This window comes from Phaseolus vulgaris, unplaced genomic scaffold, assembly GCF_000499845.2.
Source record: "Phaseolus vulgaris cultivar G19833 unplaced genomic scaffold, P. vulgaris v2.0 scaffold_12, whole genome shotgun sequence".
Taxonomy (NCBI): domain Eukaryota; kingdom Viridiplantae; phylum Streptophyta; class Magnoliopsida; order Fabales; family Fabaceae; genus Phaseolus; species Phaseolus vulgaris.
This window is the reverse complement of record NW_027174081.1, coordinates 876,059-899,074: the sequence shown is the minus strand read 5'-3', so window position 1 is coordinate 899,074 and position 23,016 is coordinate 876,059. Positions and strand designations below refer to the sequence as shown.

The window sequence follows — 23,016 nt, the reverse complement described above, 5'->3', positions numbered from 1 at the left end:
TTGCAATAGGAAAGTATAAAGATGAGGTTTTATGTGATGTTGTGCCCATGGAAGCATCTCATCTTCTTTTAGGAAGGCCTTGGCAATATGATAGACATGTTTTACATGATGGCCTATCCAATACAATGTCTTTTTCCTTCCTAGGGCGCAAGGTTATATTAAAACCCCTCTCTCCCAAAGAGGTTCATGAGGACCAAATAAAAATGAAAACTAAAAGAGAAAATGAGAAAGAAAAAGAAGTAAGTACTACACCGAGTCACACCATTTTCTCCTCTAAATCCATCATGTTGACTCGTGCTATGCCTCAAATGGACCGTCCAAGGTCTTCTTCTTCTTTATCTTTTTCATTACCCAAGGTTCCTATTTCAACACCACCTTGGTTAAAATATGTTAGGGATGATTTTTTCATACCTCCTAAGGGGTTTCACCATTTAAGAGGTCTTTTTCCCAAAAATATCATCATTCCCAAACACATTTTTCCAACTTGGTCGATTTGTAGGACCTCCTTTTCTGCAATCCCTTTGGTTCCATCTGCTAAGTCATGTATTCCTTTTTCTTACACTTTTGATTGTAAAAGTAAACTGACTTTGTTATATGCAGGGATTCAGAATTCGTGGGCAAATTCTCTCCAACTCGGGGAGTATGATGAGAATCAACTAAAGGTGGCTTTTTATAATGAAGAACAAGATCATTCGCCTTCACATTTAAAGTTTTTCTTGTTAATCTTTGCAAAAGATAAAGCCCAAGCCCAAGCCCAAGCCCAAGAAGCCCAAAGTCCACAAAAGCCCAAAGACCGTCCCATGAAGGGCAAGGCCAAGTTTTAAATAAATATTGTTTAGAAAGGTGCTTAGAGGGAAACATTAGAAACCTCTATTGTTAAAGCATCTTTTAGTCTTTAGTTAAGAGTCTTAGGGGGGGGGGGTGTTAGTAGATAGGTGTAGGAGTAAATAAGGAGGTGCCAAAGTGAGAGAAAGGATCACACCTTCCTCATGCTTTGTTTTAGGCGCAAATTCTAGAAGCTTTTTGGGAGGGAGTTTTTTGAATTTGTGTAGCTTACATTTCAGCACCTTAGGCTATAAATAGAGGTGCTCTCTTTGTAAAATTCAGATTGGAATTAATCTAAGAAAACTATACTCAAATTTTGAGTGACCTTTGGAGAGCTTTTGGAGCCTTCTTCCCTAGTCTTATCTTGATGGATCCATGGAGTCCTCAAGTGGCGGCATCACTCTCATCTAGGAGCATTCCACACTTCTAGTGGCGAGATCATCCATCCTCCTTCCATCTTCATGAGCATTCTCTTCTCCTTCCCTTCTTCTTCTTCAATTGTTCATGTTGCCTTGTGTTTTGAGTTGTTTTAGTTTCGGTTCTTCCATTTTCCAGCACCTATATTCTGTTTTGTTTCTTAATTTTGTTCGGTTCAATTGAGTAGTGGTTTATTTCTGTTCTGTCTCTTCAATTTTAATTCCTTTGTTGATTCAATTTGACAATATTTGGTTCATCCAAATGAGTTTGGGATTTGGTACTAGTAATTGGTGAGTTCTTGTCTTAGAACCATGATCCAACTCTAAGAAAAGTGCCTCTATATTTTCCAGCTCAAGGTGATTCCTAAAAATGTCAAGAATCTTGTTATATGTGGCTAAAACTCATCATGACAAACATGGATGAAAGGATGCCAAACATGTCATCTTTTGAAAGGCTAATGATCAATAGAATGGACACATTTGCTGACAATCACAAGAACCTATATGAAATGTGTGAGTCAAAGTTCAACAACATGGACACTCGGTTCTCTACTCTAGATGAACAAATTGAAGAAGTCCAGAGACAGATTTTGGAACTACAGTTTGAAAGGGAGGACAGTCCTTCATTCTGAATTTTCTGGTTTATTATCTTAAAACATTTGGTTTTATTTTAAACTGTCTTTAATCATACCTTTTGTTCTTTTTTATGAGACAAATAGGGGGAGAAGTATTGTTGGGAGTTGTAATGTTCTTAATTGTGTTTTGCTGCTATTGAACATTGTTATTATTGACTGTGTTAACTGCTTTAAATTTGGAGTTTTAAAACTCTTGTTATTTTTGGTTTACAGAATTTTACCCGGTTATCTCTGCGAAATAACTGATTGTTCTTGTATTTTTGTTGGTTTCTCATCGGATTATGGCTGATGTTCCTTTTGGAAATCACCTAGTGAGAACTAGTGTATGGTGTATATTTGTTTTGGATTAGATTACCCTGTGTTTGTTCAATGAATGCAGGATTCAACAGATTCTAAACAAAGAACATTCCTAAAAGCATCCCAAGGTTTTGTCTCCATCAAATAGGGGGCGATTGTTGAAGATGGGATGCTTTGATGTATCAAATCCTCATGGAACCTGAAGTTGTGTTGTGTTTTAAGTTTGGGTTTAGTTATGGGGTTTAGAATCTTTGTAAGATCAGTCTTGATTCTCACACAAAGCTTGTTTCAATCTGTTTTAAAGAACTTAGTGTTTTTTCATGCAAAGGGAAAAACAACCGATTAAAGTTTCGAGACAATCGGTTGTTTGTCACTTAGTTGGCAAAGGAGTTTTGAAACTGTTTTTTGATCAATTGTATAACTGTTGAAACCATTCAACCAGTTAAATTGCAATTTCAACCGATTAAATGTGAGTTTTCATAACAAGTTTTTGAAAACCTGTTTTAACTGTTTCAGTTGCTTAAATCTACCTTAAACGGTAGTTTTTCAAAGGTTATAAATATATCATTCTTTTAAATGTTTTAAATGAATGAAAGAGAGAAGTTTTACACTCTAATTTGAGATCAAAAAGAGAGATTATCAACTGTTTGTGAAATGTGTTTTTCCAAGTTTAGCAAGATTGCTTTTGGGTTTTGTTGTGATTCAAGAACTGATCAACAGGGTTTATGGTGTACTTTAATTCCAGGTGTTTTCTACCCTTTCTTAGTTTCTTGTAATTGTTCAATTTACACTCTGTAAAACTGTTTGTAAAAATCCTGTAAAGTCAATGTGATTCTAGCTTGAGGTGTTTGTTGTGTGCAAAAAAGGTGAGTAGACTTTGTGGGATCAAAGTCACCTCTTTGTGTTGTATGTGTTTGTAATCTGTGATTGGTTACATAGTGGAATACTCAATGGTTTGACTGAGGACTGGATGTAGCTCAGGGATTGAATGAACCAGTATAAACCTTGTGTGTAAATCTCTCTTCTCCATAACTGTTTGATATTTCCACTGCCATAAACAACCGGTTAAATCGTGCTTTTAACCGATTGAATTTATGATATCAGTTTCTGTTTGACTATTTGATTGGCTTTCTGAATTGCTTATCTAAATTGATTGTTAAAGATTCATTCTAAAGGAAGTTTTTGTGAAAATCTTTTATAAACAATTCAACTCCTTCCCTCCCTCTTGTTTTAGCCATCAATCCTAACAGCTTGTATTCCTTTCCACACAAGGCTACCCGCACCACATCACCATGATTAAGTAATGGTTGCAATGTCTGTATAATTTTACAACAAATACCCTACAACCATGAATGTCATAATATTAGACAAAAATGAACATAAATGAAAATGTTATTAATAGTTCATACATACCAGAGCAGGATGTTTAGGATGCGTTGCCACTAGTTCGTGGGCAGGTGCTTCTGAGGGTATTAGTACAGGACAATCATTCTCAACCATGTAAATGACATATGGATGTGATACCAATCGAAACCATTTCATATACGGTTGAATGCAGGCGCCAAGATAAAATGCTACGTCTATATCCTGTATGACATAATCATTGAAGTGTAACCATCGTTGATCCACTTCATTATAGTGAGATTGCCATCTTTAACTTTAACTACAAATGGGTGTCGAGGGATCATCTGCACATATCCATACTAACGGAGAACATGTTTCGACAAGTGCAATTGTCTCCAATTTCTAAGCCTCAAATAATCAGAGAATAACAACATCCACTCAAATGGACGTTCTTCCCCGTGCTCGTTATATAGGAAAATCGAATGCCAGTTGGTGTCATTGTATCTTGCTGTAATCAAACAACAACAATTGAAGTAACTTTCTCTAGTTCATACATCCTACAACGAGATTCCGCTTCAAATTACATGAATTGCACATGTCTCATCCCTATAGACGGGAAATATTCATAAATCCAACCCTGGAACAATGTCTTATAACCAACTAGTTGTATAGTCTTTGCATAGCTACAATCTTCTAGTTGCTCATACATGTGGGTTAGCACAGTTGTTGCCCAAGCGTATCCCCCAGTCAGCCTCAAATCGACAAAAAAAACCCAAGATATATCACACTCACGAAGTAGCACTCTTGTTGGCGAAGATAGTGCAACCAACAAGGTGAAGTAAATAAGCTCTGGCTGCTACAATCCACTACCACCTAAGCACACGTCCTCGTACACATCTCTCAACCAACTGAGGTGCACATGAGCTCTACGACAATGTCATGTCTCTTCAAATGCAACTCCATGATCAACACATAAGGATTCTACCAATAAATCATTCGCCCCATTTGCATCTAAGGTCTGGTGCATATAAAATTGGTCAATGATGGGTAGAAGCAACAAATTTAACACATAATCAAAAGTGATGGTCATCTCCACACCTTCTCAGATGCACAACTCTTCTCCGTCGTCAACAACACCTTCTCTCTTTGCCGCCACTCTTCGTCATTGTCGTCATGCCTCAAGGAACGCTTTCAGTGCTAGTTATGTATGTATGGAAATGGAATGCAGTGTAAATCTAACCTAGGTTTTATTTCATTAAGGTAAAAAAGTCTTTTTAGATAATATTGTTGAGTACATATCTGAAATGAAGATATGGTGTAGGGAGAATCTGCCTTCGTGGAATGTCAACTAGATTATTACGTTTCATTTACCTCGTTTGGCCGTTACATTTGTAAGTCTGAGCAGGTGTAATTTCCATGGTCAACCAGAATCCCTTCCTTTATTAAAAGAAGGAAAAAATGTCTTCAATGTTATTTCATGTGCCTAACTAATAACTATTAATTGATGCCCTGTACATGTCATTAATTTCTTTAACAAATGATATTAACATTTTTATATGCTATTTGACAAGAAATCTACTAGTATCAATCAACCAATAAAGTTTTTTTGCTGAATGTAAGGGGGGATCAGCCAATGAAGAGGGCCTGATCTTGTCAACACAATCACATTATCCACCGGGAAATCCCGAATTAATGGTTGTTGGTGACGTTAAATTTCGAACAGCGTCATTTAGTGTTGGTGGAATAAAAAAGCACTATCGCTGCAACAGGGGAGCCTGCCTTTGCTTCATTATCAAAACACCCTGTTCAAAATAATAGATCGTGGTGAAGTAAAAAACTAGGGAGAGAACTAATTCTTTCAAGGCCTGATACTATAGATACATTAGGTTAAGCACAAAATTTGCACGTGGTCAATGATGATACATTAAACCACATCGGTAGTTAGACAGCCCCAAACTTCACAACCATTACAGCATGGAGGTTTAGTTTTACAATCCTGCATCCGTGATGACACCATTGGAGGTATTGTCAATCCTCTGCTTGGCAGAAATCACTCTATCCAAAGTCTGGTCTGAGACCAAGATCCCTGTGGTTTCCAAATCTGCAACTACAGCAACAGCTGCATCTAGTTCCCCAAGGTCAACGCAGAGACAGATTATCTCATCATATAGAGAACTGTAACATGGGGGAAAATGAGGAAAAAAATAAGCTGAAAAGCAACAGACATGGGATGGCAGAAAACCAAAGGCTGCCTTCATTTTGCAGTTATCATAGTGAACAAAATTCTGCATTATTTAATCCAACCCCACAGTTATGCTTTCAACCATAGGAATTAAAAAAAAAAGGTATAGAAGTTAGATACAACATCTCAACTTTAAAATCAGCAGTAATACACAATTTTTAACTCTTCATTTGAACGTTGAATTATGAAATCCATTATGCTTTAGGACCACAGGAACCATGATGACTAATTAAACCCTCCCAACATTACATCCATAACAACAAATTAGAAGAGGGCTTCATGAAATGTAAGAAAATAGAGTCAAGGAATTTCCTTAAGGCACTTGTTAAGAATTCAAAATTGGAAAGAATTGTAAAAAAGTATAGCTTTTAAAGTTCACAAATGCAACAATTGTAATTTTAATTAATTGACAAGTGTCCTTCAGCATCCATTGTCAGGATCCAACATAAAACAGTGAACTTCAAATTGAAGAGGAGCAGTAAATTAGTATGGTTTTAAAGAAAGTTTTATTTTACGTACTAAGTATATAGAAGTTTCGGGAGCCAAATTTAGAAAGGCAATTCTTTCCTCATAAATATCGGGTTAGCTTTCTTTCCCTCCTAGTCAAGCATAATAAAATATCTAGATTTTTGTTGGTTGGGTAGGGTAAACCACACAAGAGCATGGGTCTTGTTTTACAAAGAAAATAGAATTACCTCCCAAACTTATAACCAAGTCCATGAGTTGTTTGCAAAATTGTTAAGAAAGCTGAGGGCAGAGGTGCCCTTACAGCTGCACGCAAGATCACGGCACAATCTCCTATAGTTGGTGTCCCTCCCAATTCTATGACCTATACAATACAGGCCAAAAAGACCAAAGAAAGTTGTTAGGTTAAATATATCCAAAAAGACCAAAGTAGTATTGCTAGTTACTAATAACAATTTATTGAGTGTCCAAAAGAAAGATAAATAAAAGAGACTATATTTTAGAGAGCTTAATCACACCTCTCTTATGTTCTCATATTTATGTTGATAGAATTGTGATACAATGAGTAGAGGGAAGAGCAAAGATAAAAAACCAGAACTAGAACTAGTGTCCTAGGTACAAAGATAGGTACAACATATAACATTTCTATTTGTATTTAATACTTATTCTAACACACCCCACAAGCTAGAGCATACAAATTATATATACCAAGCTTGGAACAAATAAATTCAATTATAGGTCCCCTTAAGGATTTTGTTAACACATCTGCTAGCTAGTCATTGGATCCAAAAAACTCATTGTATCTCCATGAAGAAAGACATTTTTAATATCCAGTGAGGAAGTAGCCAATGACGTAATAGTCAAGGTTTAGTTATTTACCTTCTGCATAACTTTGATTGCCAGCTCAACTTCCCATTCCTGTGACCATCTCCGAGGAGGTTTGTTCTTCAGTTCTCTCTCCCATGTCCAGCCCCAAGCATCTGCTAATGTGTACATGTCTGATACATCAAAAATTTTCCGCTTCCTCATTTCCTTAAATGCCTCAAATACGTCCAGTGGAAACCAATCGTCATCATCATCATTCTGCCAGCAAATAAGTTAGATTCAGAATGTAAAAACTGCAAAAAAGATTGAAAGAATGTAATGTTATCAGAGAATGGAGATTCATGGTCCAGAAATGGCTCTTGGCTTCTCATGAATCACTCTCACCCAAAACCTCAGGCTCCAATATCAGTTTTATCATGTTGATTTTTACATCCTAACATTTTGGGATCTTCTGTACAAAAAAACTTGCCTTACTGTCTTAACAAGTTGAAGAAACCAACTCTCCCCACCCAAATTACAAAGGAAAAGTATACCAAGGAATTATTTTCATACCACAGCCTGCATTCTGGCCGATTTTTTAAACTTTTTAGATCTAGTAATAGGTTGATCAGAATCTTTAAACAACTGGACTCCAATCATTTGAAGAGGCTTGTTAGATTTAACTTCCTTGACTTTTATCCTATCTACATCTTGGTTCTCCGCCGGTTCTACTTCCTCTTCTACTTGTTCTGCTTCCTCCTCCTCCTCATCCACTTCATCATCTTCAATGTCTTTAGCAGCATCTTCTATTACATCAATGTCATCTGGAACTTCAGAGACGTCTGATTTACCTGCATCCATTGTCATTTCTTGATCACCAGTTAAACCTTCACCTAAAAAGCGACGTTTCCAGAACTCTGTATTTCCTTCCTGCAGCTTTATACGTGAAATCAATGCATCTACCTCTTCATCCACCTAGAACATGAATCATATTTAAGTTTAGTGTTATATATTAAAGATCAGATGGAGAGAAAAGAAAAGGTATTTAAAAAGACAAACGAAGAATCAACCTCTTCTTCCTCCTCTTCCACTGGAGGAATCCAAAGGGGCCTACCGCGAGATCGATTTATTCTTCTTGCTTTCTGTACACGTTGGTAAAGAACATTTCTAGTTCCATCAATAGGCAAGCCTTGTGCTTCCAGTTCTTCCTTCAATTCAAATACAAGCATTTTACTAGCAGCCTTAGGCTTTAAAACATTCTGTTCAGGCCCCTTTATGAGTTTCTTTAGTCTCTCCTTCACTCTAATATAATCATATTCAGAAACACCATCCCCTAAAACTGCAAGTCCTTCAATCTGCAAGGTCTTCAAGAGCTTTTTATTGTAATCCCTCAACTCCTCCAGGCATCTTTGTTTGAAGGAGGTCTCCATTGGGTTTGAATATATAAATCCTTGAGCATCAGGATCTAGAGGTGTTTTACCTCTTCGAGGCACCCACCGTTTACGCTCCCCAGTTAGGCCACCCTCTTCAATATATCTGTCCAATTAACGAGAATAAACACATTAACAAATAAAAGCTATACAATAATGAGCATTAGTTCATTAAGCCCATCAACTAAGATTTACTAGATCAGTGAAATAACACGCCTGCTTTAAAACAAATCATGGAAAGCAAAAGCTAAAAGAAAAATTTAGAAGCTTTTATGAGTAGAAAAATTAAAGAAGATTCTTAGGACCACTGCTTAGATTTTGATATGCCTATTTTGCCAACATTGGCTACCACTGGTATTTTTAGAATATTAAAGTTACCTCTGGTAGGCAAAATAAGCTGCACACAAACACAAGCCTTAGAAAAACAATTTATGATCAAGAGGTAAACCCCCTTTGTTATGAACACTACTCTTGGACAGCAGAAAAACAATTGGGATAAAAAGCCAAATGAAATAAAATAAATAAATAAAAATATAAAAGAAAGGTCAAATCATAATAATAATAATTTCAATTTAGGTTTCAGTGCACTTGCTAAGAACAGATAACAATCATATATGAAAATATAAATAAAATAAAATAACTTAGATCAAAATAATAATAATAATAATAATAGCAACTATTTTTGAAAAGGAAACAATACCTAGCAATATAATCAATCTCATAGCCAAGTTCAGCCTCCTCTTGTAATGGTTCAATCCATGAGCTTACTAATGTCCGGTATTTTCTGCTCAAGATCATTGCTCGTGAAGGGATCAGCTGGTTATCTTTGGCCATAACTTCTAAAGCTTCAAGCATTTCAACAATTCTTCCTGAATTTCAAAAGGACAACTATGTTGAAGCAAAGCATTCTAAGACAATTTTGGTCATAAAATTTTATAAATATACATTGAACACCACAACGAAAAGCAAATCCATGATGATTATCTTTAGTTACAATTTCTCAACAGCGGTAACAAAATATACAAAAATAAAATTTTAGGAAATAAGTATGTGCTCCGGAACCAGATATTCTACATACAATGGCAAGGCAGGATGGATTCCCATCAGATACTCCCTCTGGATATTCTTTTTGAGCTGAAATTTCAGCACAATGTTAGAATAAATGCCTCATATCTCTTACGTTTCATACAGCAGATGGGATGATAATTTTCTGGGTACAACCGTACAACTATTTTATGTTAAGGAGATGGTGCCCAAATCCAACAATGGAAAAACTGGAGTTCAAAAACTACTAATGGGAGAAGTGATAGGAACACACTCCCTAATACACTCTTTTGGACACTTTCACTCTTAATAGCTAAACTTATTGAAAACTACAAAAATCAAGAGAGGGAATCTGTTAGGTTACACATAGAGGAGGAGTTAGTTAGTGTTGCATAATCAGGAGAATTATGTTATAATTAAGTGCAGATTCTATTTTATATTTATTAGGACAGATTTGTTAGTGATTTGATTTTATTTGATTTGTACAGCTTTAAACACTCATTATTTCAGGCTTTCATTGCCTATTATTTCTTTCTTTAATTAGGTTGTAAAACAGTCTATAAATAGAGACTGTAATCACATTTGTAAGATATCTCAGAAATATATTTCATCTATTTCTTTCCACTGTTAGAATTAGAATAGTCATGAGTTAGTTATTTGTTTTGCTAGTTAGATATAAATAAGAAAAAAGGAGAGGGGGAGGGGAGTGTGTAATATTTTTGTAGATTGAGCCTTAGCTCTTTGTGAAGGGGAAGCCCTTGAAGGAGAGAGTGCTCTCCTATTTCTTGTTCTTTTCTTCTCTTTATAATACTTGGTTCCTAACAATTAGGTCCGACTTGCCGGATCTGAAAAACAGAGAGGGAGGAAGAAAAGATGGAACAGAGGATGGCAGGAGTAGAGAAATTTACCAGCGAACAAGGGAAATGGAATTCTGAAATAAAAGCGGAAATTCTGGGGTTGAAAGAAGGCATGTTGGAGTTGAAAGAAATGTTGCGGGATTTCAAGACAGGAGACAGAAGGTCGGAAGGCGGAGAGAGTTCGGTGAATGGTGATGAAAGAGGGCAGGAACAATCAAGACAGAATAACCAGTGGGATAAGGAGAATGAAGGAGAGATGAAGCCTTGGACTAGGAGACTGGAACTACCGGTTTTTTAGGGCATGGACCCAATGGGTTGGCTGGCCAGAGCTGAAAATTTTTTCGAGGTGCTGAATGTGACAGCTAGGGAAAGATTAAAACTGGCCTTCATGAGGGAAGCGTCAGTCCTTGGTTCAGTTTTTGGAGAAAGAACTCCAAGAATCCTTCTTGGGAAGAGTTTTCCAGAGTGCTGAATAGGAGGTTTGGGGGAAAGGAGAGGAGTTTTGGTTTTGAGAAGCTGGCAAAGATCAAACAGAATGGAAGAATTGATGAATACATTCAAGATTTTGAGTTGTTAGTGTCACAAGAACCACAGACAGGGGAGGAACAGCTGCTGGGTTACAGTCCAAGATCCGTAACCAAATCAGACCTCATGATCCCAAAGAGAAATCTGTTAATGAAGAGAAGAAGACCCAAGATGTGGCAAAAGGTTCAGCAATGAAGAATCACACCCTCTGCAGCAAAGAAAAAATCAAAAATGAAGGGAGATTTGCAAGAGAATCAGAAATGATGAGGGCAGAAGGGGATTCATCAATAAAAAGAATGAAGACTATGTGTTGTAATGATTTTTTCCTGATAGCCCAATGATAGAGCTAACTAGTAAGAAAGTTGAAGGTGGAGATGCAACCAAGCATCATTTTTTCTCAAATTCAGATTTACTTAATATGCATAAGAAATCATTGTTGGATCTAGATTTGATAATGAAGGTGGCTAGAACATCAATGACATCAGAATCTTGGATTTTCAATTTACTGGGTGCAGAGATTTTTATACAAAATCTCCTCTCATTCCCACCACCACCTAAGCCTCCAGACCTAAATTTGCATGTAGTAGCCAATGGATTCCCTCCCTATGATAGACAATACTTTCAGGAAGTGTAGATAAAGATCATGGTGTTGAAGATGAGCCACGGAGTCAAGGTTCCACTGTTCCAACCTTGAGGACAAGGTTGTTTTTTGGAAAAGTGTATTCTTAGGTTACACATAGAGGAGGAGTTAGTTAGAATTAGAAAAGTCATGAGTTAGTTATTTGTTTTGCTAGTTATATAGAAATAATAAAGAAGGAGAGGGGGAGGGGAGTGTGTAATATTTTTGTAGATTGAGCCTTAGCTCTTTGTGAAGGGGAAGCCCTTGAAGGAGAGAGTGTTATCCTATTTCTTGTTATTTTCTTTCTATTCAATATAAACCTTTCTTTTCTTTTTATAATTCTTGGTTCCTAAAAGAATCATTAAATAAGAGGTGGGTCCCACACTTTTTGTGATTTCCCATAATAATCAACCCATGAGAGTGAGTATGTTAAAAAATGTGTGTTAAAGGGTATTTTCCTAATATCTCTCTACCTGTGGAAAACTTACATTTATTTCGCCCCAAGGAGAAAAGGGAAAGTTCAAACTTGTGACACATCAAATGTGAGATCTCGCTACACTCAACCAATCCTTAAGGTTGATTGAATAAAATTGTAGATTATTTATTAATAGAGACAACATCTCTTAGAATGAGAAAGCTAAAAATACACAGCCAGTAGAATTATACCTTCCCGACATAATGCCCGAAGGTACAAAGAAAGTGGATCTCCATGGTTCCCTTCATCATGTAGAACTTTTGTACCCTCTTCAAAGTGTTTAAGGGCACGAAAATGCCTAATAGCTTCTCGTACCACACAATACTTGGTAAAACACTCCACTAACAGGCTGAAGAGACAATATGGGAGAAAATAGATCAAGAGAACATTCCAGTCATATATCACAAAATCCATCACTTCTTTTTATTTAAATAAACACAACTTAATGAGTATCGTTCAGAAATAGAAATATATGGGCGCCAAAAATTACAGTTCATTTACTCAGTTTACCTGATAATCCAAGTATCGTTCAGAAATAGAGGGAAAACTTCCAATTAAAGAATAGCATAGAAACAATAAAAGAGTTAACATTTAGTTGAGTGGAGACTATTTATAACATGTTTCTATTTCCGTTTAAATGGTCCCAAACCAATCTTTATATGAAAGCTACAGTTTTGTTTCTTGGTAAAACTGAGCATAATGTGTATCCATACATGCTATTAGCTGTTGGTGCAAAGTAAACTCTGTCTAGTAAGCAGTATCAATTAAACCTACATATTAAAACAGGATACCAAACGCTTCAGACCTGAATTTAAACTCCTGGTTGTTGTGTCTAAAATGGGGTTCCCTGATTTAGTATCAGATTAGTAGTGTGCAGTTGTTGTGCTTCCTTGATGTATTTAATTAGAGAGTAATGCCCATGTTTCCAACGGGACTTTTAGCCCATACAATTGTTATGCTGTAGATTCATTTTTATATTTTCTTTCAAACCTATTGCTTTGTCACAGAATCTGCTGCAAATTCTGTTCATTATATATAACAGCTACTGTTTTTATTTATAAAAAAAACAAATAAAGTTTATACTAATGAATTCAAATAATATAACATCCAACATATACAATGGTCAGGTTTGTAAAAGAATAATAACATGTCTTACGCGTGGGTCTTCACATTTGGCTGTATACGTTTGTGATCTTCAACCATCATGCCGAGTAACTCAGCAACATCTTGTACTCTAAGACACACAGAAACCAGATTAATATGATCACATCACATAAGAACAACTATAACTTAATCCATGAAATATTCAATTTAAGAATTCCAACGGGAGATTTCACAGCAATTTAAATTGTCTAACCTGTCATAAGATTCAGCTCTAGTATACGCTTGAATAACCCAATTGTATGTATCTGTATCAGGCTTCATATAATCTGTTATGTCACAAATAAAAATTAATTTACAGTGCATAGAATTAATAATGAAGAAAGGGGCTTTAACAAATTAGAAGAAAAGACCATCCCAACATGAACAGCATACACAAAGAAACAAAAAAGGAACAGAAAAGAAGAAAATACCATGAGAAATGAACATTAATTGTGAAACAAATTACAGTATAAGAAAAAGAAACAAACTTTCCCTAAAATGGTAAACGAAATATTTATAAGTAAACAAATATAAGCATAAGAAAAAGAAGAAAGAGGAAGCAAAAGGAAACGTGGACTGCACACCTTCTCCATATTCCATGTTCTCAAACGTTGCAAAAGCTATTTCAGGTATTCCGCAGGTAGCCTTATAATTTTGAAAGAAAGAATATTAATAAAACATAGTGAAGACATCAGAATCAAACAGGTTTATAATTTGCTATATCAAAGCTAACAGTTATTTGGAAAGTTACAAAAAAAAAACTGGCATTTTTTGGTCTGAAACATCTACAACTAAAGTATCATTGCGTCATATTTCATATCAGTTACCTTCACATATTTTTTACTTAAAGAGAATGTAAAACCACAAGGCAAGGATTATATCTATTTTCAGTAAGTAATTTATCCATATAATACTTGAACAGATGAGAGGACTGAAAACAGTGTATTCAACCTACAGTGTTCGACTTTTATTGATGTATATATAGGATAAAAAGAAGAGGCAAGGCACTTGCCTAAAACCCTAACCCTAAAGCTGGGTACACATAAGAAAAATAATACAAACAACATTACATTTCAACAATAATAATATAGGTTTAATTACCTTTTTTGTCCTCAACGTATTGTAATATGTTATTGTAGTTCTTTAAGTTCTTGCTAGTAATTTATCTTGGTTTTATAACATAACTTGTTTAGATAGGTTAAGTAGTCTTCCCTAAAAGGTTGTTTTGCTTACTAGCATTAATTAGCTAGAAATAACCTTTTCCTGTACCTTGCACTGCCACAACAAGCCTCATTCTTTCCGCCTTTTTCGCTTTCTCCGTTCACCGTTAGCATCCCGTGATGTAAAAAGCGGCTACCATGAGAAACCCGCATAGCCACCGTCATGGTGTGGCGGTGACCAAAAAATCCACCACCACTTTTCGCCATGGCGACACCATAACCGTTTATTGATAACACTGCTTAAGATTCAAGGTTATGTTGATCATCTTATTAGTCTCAATGTTGATGAAAATGAGGTTTCACGTTGGTTGAAAATTGATGCTCAATTATGCATTGTTATCAAATCTACCATTCACTCATCTTTAAAACAAATTTTTCGTACCTATGAGACATGTTCAAAAGTTTGAGAACAGGCAAACTTATTATACACCAAAGATACTCACGCCCACTATCACTACGCAAAATTCGAATGGAAATTCTAAATTGATTTTTAATTTCATTGTAAAAGATTTGAAATATAGCAATGGACTTAGAGCTTATTCTAGCGAGAGTTTGTTGAGCCTATCTTGCCACCCACTATCAGGTCACTATCTGACTACTCATAAATATATAGTCTCACGCATGAGTTGAGGGTCTCGGCATGAGGGAGTGTGTTGGAGATCTCACATTGATTATAGATAAGAACAATTCATAGTATATAAGTTTGACATTAGGATCCATGGGAGTATCAACAGATTTCAAATTCATCAACCCAATTTCCTCCAAAATATCCAATGCATATTTTCTTTGAGAGATAACAATACCAGTATTGGATTGTACTACCTCAATCTCCAAGAAATATTTGAGTTTGCTAAGATCTTTGGTCTGAAAGTGTTGACAAGGGATTTATCCTATTATTTTTTTCTTTTATTTTAATATGGTATCAGACTCATTTAGAGCCTATCCTAGTGAGAGTTTGTTAGACCTATCGTGTCACCCGCTATCGGGTGGCTATCAGACCACCCATAAATATATAGTTTCACGCACGAGTTGGGGGTCTCGGCGTGAAGAGATGTGTTGGAAATCCCACATCAACTAGAGATAAGGACAATTCATAGTATATAAGTAGGTGTCAACCTCACCTTATAAGTTGGTTTTATAAGGTTGAGTTAGTTTGAAAATCCACTTCTTAATAGTTTGCAAGTTACATCAGTCTCTCTATGGGTCTCAAGCAATGTCCCCGTGCTTGGTTCGAAAATTCAGTCACATTGTTTAAATCACTTTGAATAAAACTCACTAAGGCAAATCATTTAGTTTTTCTTTTGTCATACCTCTCCCGAAAAATGTGTTTACTTAATTATGTATGTTGATAACATAGTTATTACAGGAAATGATGTTGCTAAAGGAACACTTATGAAATCACTTTCAAACCAAATGCCTTTGAAGTTTAAATACTTTCTAGGCATTGAAGTGACTCAATCAAAGGAAGACATTGTAGTTTCTCAAAGGAAATATGCTTTAGATATCTTAGAAGAAACAAGCATGACTGGCTATAGACCATTAGATAGTCCTATGGATCCAAATAAAAAGCAATGGCAAATCAAGGTGAATCTCTCTCTGACCTAGGAGATATAGAAGACTCTATGGGAAATTTATTTATTTCACTACTATTACTAGACTCGGCTATCTTTTGTAGTGGGTGTTGTTAGCCAGTTTATGCAAAATCCTTGTATTGATCACTGTAATGCTCATCTACATCTTAAGATACCTCAAAAAGACTCAATGGCAAGGTCTATTGTACGAAGATAAAGGGGATACCCAAATTTCTGGTATTGTGATGTTAATTGGGTAGGGTCTCCTATGGATAGACACTCCTCTACAAGATATTGTGCTTTCATTGGAGGCAACATTATTTCATGGAAAAGCAAGAAACAAAATGTGGTTGTTGAGGCTGAATATAGGGCAATGATGTCTCTCATTTGTGAACTTGTATGGGTCAAACAATTTGCATGGTCTGTATGCTCTAGCTTAAGGGGGAGTGTTAGAACATTTTATCGTGGTTATATAACTTAACTTGTTTAGACAGGTTAAGTAGTCTGCCCAAAAAGGTGGTTTTGCTTATTAGCTAGATATAGCCTTTTTTTGTAACTCTTGGTATTCTTGATGTGATTTTCTTTTATAAATAACGCATATCAGCTAAGAGATAATCAATCTCTTAAGCTCTTTTTATCATATTTTCAGTCTTACGTGTTCTAATTGTGTCAATAGAGTCTTTTAGGTATAAAAATATGCATTGTTAGTCCCAACAATTCGAGAGACTCAATTGATACAATCAGACTCTGGAATGACTAAAATAGTTCCATTGGATACCTGATACTATCAGGCTGATAGACATAGTTGGAATATGAAGAAATAAAATGCAATTAAGCTAATGATGTATGTATCACTGCCACGGGAAAGGAGTCCCTTAATTTACACCAATAATCAATTTCATGTACAGATAAATATTTTAAGGAATGAGATAAAAAAAAGAAAATACATACCCCTAAATCATCCCTCTTTTTAAGGTGGTACAACACCTACCATAAGCCCTACAAATTAAATTGATCTATTTCCCCTAGCAAATTCATGGAAGCAGGACGCAGTGTAAGATCATAATTATAACTGAAAGAATGATGCTATCCTCCCAAAAATTCTCCTCCTATCTCATAAAGAAAGTACAAGAGAGAAAAATAAATGCATTTAGTACTTCTTAACATACAAGGGAAGTGGGAGGATTTAAAGTTATGCTAAATGAAAACATATAATCTAGTAATGAAAACCAAAGACAATCCAAAAGTCATAACAAATGTTTTCACCCCCATTTTTTTGGCAACATGAAACTGACCGCTAGAACTGCACAAAACATTCTGAGCACAAAAACTAGACTGAAGAAGGTAACCTGCACACTGAGGAGGCAATTGAAATGAAATGTGGTTGCCATCCTTCCTGCTGCCTCCATCTCATAGGCAATGTCTAATGCATTAGAATGGTCCCCAGCTTTGCAGTCTTCCTTGATCAGAAGATCATAAACCTCATCGGTAGCCTTGAGGCCAATATCGGCACCCTTGAAGAACACTTGGTTGGCACCTTCCAAATGCTTGCTCCGAATAAGTTCCTCTACACAACACCATAATTAAAGCACACCATAAAGGAGACACTAATACAAATTAACAATAAGTAATCAACAACATGATAAGAAGATAAACTGAATTATGGTATTGTTTTAGGTTTGTTTGAACGAGCTTCTCTATGAAGACTTATAAGAGAGAAAATAAGAAAAAAATGGACTGAGATTTTCCATAAGCTAAAATTAGCTATTGCACAAGTTAAAAATTAAAATTAGAGAAGTTATTTGAGAGAACTTTTAGAAACTAGATTATGCTTAGCTTGGCTTATGGAGAGACTAATATCAATATTTCTTCCTATGTTTCTCTTTTAAAAGTTGTTATGAAGAAACTCGTCCATACAGGCCCTTAAGCTAAAATAAACTTAGACACTTCACTATTATAGAAACTAAACTTCTACAAAAGTTCAAGTGCATAAGTTGATTTCGGTTTACTAATAAAGCACAATTCATTTTATCCTCCAATCTCTTTCTCCTATACATTTCAAGTAGAGAGAAGTTTATTCAATTAGTCAAAATGAATATACCAATAAGAACAATCCAAGCTTGGCGAATATCATAATTCAGGTCCTGCATATCTCCAAGTATTTGTAGACCTCTATTGGCGCGACCTTTAGACCCAAATAACCTTACCAATGCCATGAATGTCTCGTGAACCGGTCGAAGCCCTGCAGCCAACTCTCTTCTCAAAGATTCCATCTGCGTAATAACAATAATCAGCTAAATTGAAACGGCATTTGGCGTCGTCGTAGAGAAATTATCGTACCGCTGCTTCTTCGTGGCCGTTGAGGGCGTTCGACACCACCAATCCATGAAACGAACGAGGGCCAGGGCTGATGCCGGCGGCGATCATGTCGTATATGACTTCCGACACGCCGTTTGAGTCGCGGAGCCGGGCCCGGTCCATGAGCTCCTCCATGAAACTGAACCGGAGGCCGTTTTCGACCGCGCTTTGATCATCCTTCGCCTGCTTCTTCTTCCTGCCCCGTTTTTCCGGAACTGAAACCGCCGCGCGAACCGTCACGGTTCGGGGACAGAACCGGTTCAATTTGAACGGAAAACTGGCGTAACTGTGAGTGTAGATGTAAGGTAAGATGACTGAGGACATGAATGCATATATAAAGTTGAATTTAAGAGTAACGGGTTTTGGTTTGGTGGCAGTGTCGAGGGAGTGAAGCAACAGTCTGTGGTGCACTGATGATAAGGCAGACCGCGAATTCAAAAGGTATGCACGGATTCGTAATTATATTTATTTTTATTATTATTGTTTAAACTTTTTTTTATTATTTTAAATTTTATTTCAATTACTATTATTATTGGTAAATTTATTACTTTTTTATATATTATTAATATTTTAAATTTTACATATATTATATTATTTTATAATTTTATATTTATATTATTAATTCATTTTCTTTTATTATTATTTAGAAATACATCTAAATTATTATATAAATACATTTATATTATTATTATATAAACATATTAATTTATTATTATATTATATTATCTACTTCTTTTAATAAATTGTCTTTTCGGGCAATCACTTTCTTCTTTTTCCACAAATCAATGTCTTTCTTTCTTTACGATTGAACTTAAACAAACTTGATTATTTTTTACACATCAATGCTTTTCAATCCGAATAAATAGTATTTTCTAACCATTAAAAAGAAACAATAAGAATGTTATTATAGAAATTTTGTTTTAAAAATTATGTTCTATAAAACTTATGGAACGCGCATTTCTTGTGTTTTTCCGAAGACTTTCCAGAAAATTTATTTTAAAAAACTTATTTTGGAAGGTATCATATTTTTTGGAAAAATTCTATTTTAGAAAATTTGTTCTGTAATGTATTTCCTATGTTACAACTTGTTCCAAAAAATTATTCCATAAATTTTATTTTGAAAGTTCTAGAAAACTTACAACAGGAAAATCACTTACAACAGGAAAACTTACAAAGAGCAAGATGGTAGTTATAAAAATTAGACAAATTCTTCCTGCAAATTATGACTTGCACCTTATCCAATTTTCAAATTTTAAAAATTACCCTTGACTTTAGATTTTGAAAATCAGGAATTCAAAAAATAACTTCTGGAAAAACAAATTATAATAGATTATTGTGTTTCAAAAATAAAATTTCAAAATGGACCAGAAAAGCAAATTTGAAATTAAAAAAATACGTTATAGAAAAAAAAATCCAAGGAAAAAGAATATGAAAATAAATTCTTAAAAAGGATTTCTGAAATTCAGAAGCTTAAGTGTGGTGTATTAGGTAAGTCTGTCTGCTTAGGTTTGAGGATGAAATGGTAGAAGAGAGGGTTTTAGATATCGGAATCCAAAGGTATTTCAGATAAAGATCTGCAGAAGTATTTTTATTAAACTTATTGTGACTTTTGAATTTTACAGCATCTCAGTCTCTCCTCCATCACCAACACATATAAATATCACTGTTGGATCTTCATCCTATCAAATAAAACATGGGAGGACCATTATAATATTTTAAAATTTTGTCAAGTACATATTCAAAATGATAATTTGTCTAACAACAATAATAGCACATTATTTAAATTCAAGTAGTATATACATTTATTCTAAATGATAATTTGTCTAACAACAATAATAGCACATTATTTAAATTCAAGTAGTATATAAATTTATTCTTAATCAATTAAATTAATAAGACAAGAAAGTTACCACCGTTTTATTTTTTTCTGAATAATTTGATAAATAATAGATTGGAATTGACGATAAAAATTTATTATGTAAACTTAAATTATAAACAACTTTAACCAATAGCAACTATTTTTCTGCTTGTCTTTGGATTTTGTCAACGAGAACTATCTCTCAAATAATTTTGTGGTTATGTTTTAGATAAATAAATTGATACTTTCGTAATTTAAAATAATAATAAAATTAAGAATATTTTCTCCAACTAAAATAATCTTTATTTTTTAATTAGACTTCGCATATGTTGAAACTAGGTAAGCTTGTGACCCAGAATAAATTTATTTTGTAACTTAATAAAGCATTACTTAAAAGTATATTGTTAACCTTTTGTTTGAGAAATTAAATATAGTTAGAAACTATTACTTTTTATTTTCCAATTAACAAAATTTAAATGATTTGAACTCTTAATTGTTACTAAATCACACTTTTTGACAGTTACTCCAACAGCAAAAAGAATATGCAAACATAGTTCAAAAGGATTATGAATATTTTGATTGAAGTAAAACTTCATAGATAAAGAAGAGTAAAAGAAATAGTCGAATGCATTAAAATATAAAAAGTTTACTTTTTGACAACTACGCAGTAAAATACATTAATTTATAATTATGATATGATATAATATAATTTCAAAAATATTTCACATTTTCACCTATTGATATTTAAAAAAAAAAAATCTTTTCAATATACAGAAATGGTTAACGTATCAACACTAAAATTTATGTGTACAGTTGCAATGTGATGCATGTTCTCAACATATTAACAAAATATATGTGTACACTTTCGGATAAAGAGGTGTGCAGATCAATTTAAGCAAAACAAATAAGAACACTGTATTTTTCCTGAAATCCAGAATCTTAATAAAACCTGAATAAGATTGAAGATAGAAATAATATGAATTGAGCCTCCGTTAAATCAGTCTCATTTCTCAAAAAGTCACACAAAAGATATAATTTTTTTATATATAAAATCTTTCGTATGTTAGGCATTATACAACTTGACATCTCAGCTAGACTGACATTAAGTAACAACAATCATTTGCCATCACATAAAAAAAGTATTATTATTAAAAAAATATAAAAATATGGGAATACTAGACCAAAACTTATAGGTTAACAAAACAATAAAAAGGTAGAATATACCTATTCATAAAAAATTCTAATAATAGAGTAGATGGAAACTTATTATACCAATGAAATGATTCTCTATGAATAAATCTTAAATTAACCAACTTATCATCACACACATTCCCTTCACGAAAAATATGAGTAACCCTAAACTTGATTTTTCCACAGTAATTAAGACAAGTATTCTATCGATTACGAAGTATCAACGAAACATTAGTCCTAACAGTAAACACAACACAAACCAAGGCATAATCACATTCAAGCCATACATTAGTAAGCCCCATCTTTTGAGCTTCCTCCATAGCATGTATAACTCCATAAAAATCAACAACCATAGTAGTTTGAACTTCAAGAAACGCAGAGAAAACACCAATAAACTCCCCCATACTCCCACGAAAAATACCTATATAAGTAACAAGACTAGGATACCCTAGCAGACCCATCAGTGCTAATTTTAATCCAGCCTAGTGAAGGAAACTCCCATCTAACAAGAAGAGGACGAAGAACTTTATCACTATGAGTATTAATACCAAAACACTTAATCACGTTGAAATCCAACATATCATTTTTCATTGAAGCTTTAGACGAATTTTCCACTAGACAAGTTAAATCTTTAATTATCGAAATAGCCTTAGAAATCTCAATCTTATCCTGAAATCTAGCATAATTCCTCATACGTCATATCATCCAAATAGAAAAAGTTATCACAGAAAGCTTAATAAATTTAATCAAAGGACTACCATCACTCTTAATAAAAAAAAAGATCATCCTTATTAGAGAAATGAGAAGTAAGAACAACTCCAAATATGCAAAGCATTAGAACATTCAAAAAAATAAATATTGAATAGATTTCTCATGCTTTTCACAAAGCATACACATAGAACATATATGCAAACCTTTATTATGAATATGTTGATTTGTAGGAAGCCGCCCATGAAAAAATTTCCATTGATGGGCCACGTAAGTGGGCCCCAGAAATAATAATGAGCTATCATCCAGACATAAGAAAGACCTAAGTCACAAGAGGATTCATGCATGTGGTGTGTATTGTACGTTTAGGTCCTAGCATAAGTAAGTATTCCTTGGAGGCGCTAAAGCCCATGAGGGTTAATGTTTCCAAGGAAAGATTGCATGCATGGCACGTGAATATTTAGGGCACCTATAAAACAGATGGCCCCGCAGCGCTGGTGCATGAGTTGGTACCTTGGCGGCCATATTGTTAATATTTTGCACTCCAGAAAAGGAAAGTCCTGTGCGGCGACTGCGTTAAGCCTGTGCAATACGCAACAAGACGCCTTACTAGTAACCCCAATTCCACTTAAGGAAAGATCCTCGTGGGACATGGAAGTTGACCTAGATTAAACCTATATAAAGGGTGGTAAGAACCCGAGAAAGGTACGTCGTTTCTAAGACTGAAACTGCTTTACATACTTATTGTTTCTTAGCTCAGTACTGACTTGATCGTCGGAGTGCAATCAACAGGTAGGGCCCTCTCGGTTTCAATGGAGCCACTCTCAATCACCCATGGAGAGGGAAGAAACCACCAGAAAAAGGAGGAGCCGCCATCTGCCTTTGAAGTCAACGGCGGTTGAGTCAACTGGCGAGAACATTTGGCGCCCATCGTGGGGCCCGATAAAACTAGGTCTCACTGACAATCGTGTTGAGAGCCATCCAGCAAC

General features: G+C 34.8%; 1 protein-coding gene across 1 annotated transcript; it reads right to left on the bottom strand.

The window, feature by feature from the left end:
• Positions 1 to 5,162: 5,162 nt before the first annotated feature.
• Positions 5,163 to 18,710, bottom strand: LOC137816872 (uncharacterized). The gene is made up of 13 exons (XM_068620032.1): positions 18,253 to 18,710; positions 18,014 to 18,185; positions 17,262 to 17,479; positions 13,706 to 13,766; positions 13,336 to 13,408; positions 13,135 to 13,212; positions 12,170 to 12,327; positions 9,159 to 9,327; positions 8,099 to 8,564; positions 7,602 to 8,003; positions 7,104 to 7,307; positions 6,455 to 6,588; positions 5,163 to 5,692 (listed from the first exon to the last, which is right to left on the bottom strand). The coding sequence occupies exons 1-13, from the start codon at positions 18,592 to 18,594 to the stop codon at positions 5,506 to 5,508; spliced, it is 2,664 nt and encodes an 887-aa protein (XP_068476133.1). The 5' UTR covers positions 18,595 to 18,710; the 3' UTR covers positions 5,163 to 5,505.
• Between the last annotated feature and the right edge of the window lie 4,306 nt (positions 18,711 to 23,016).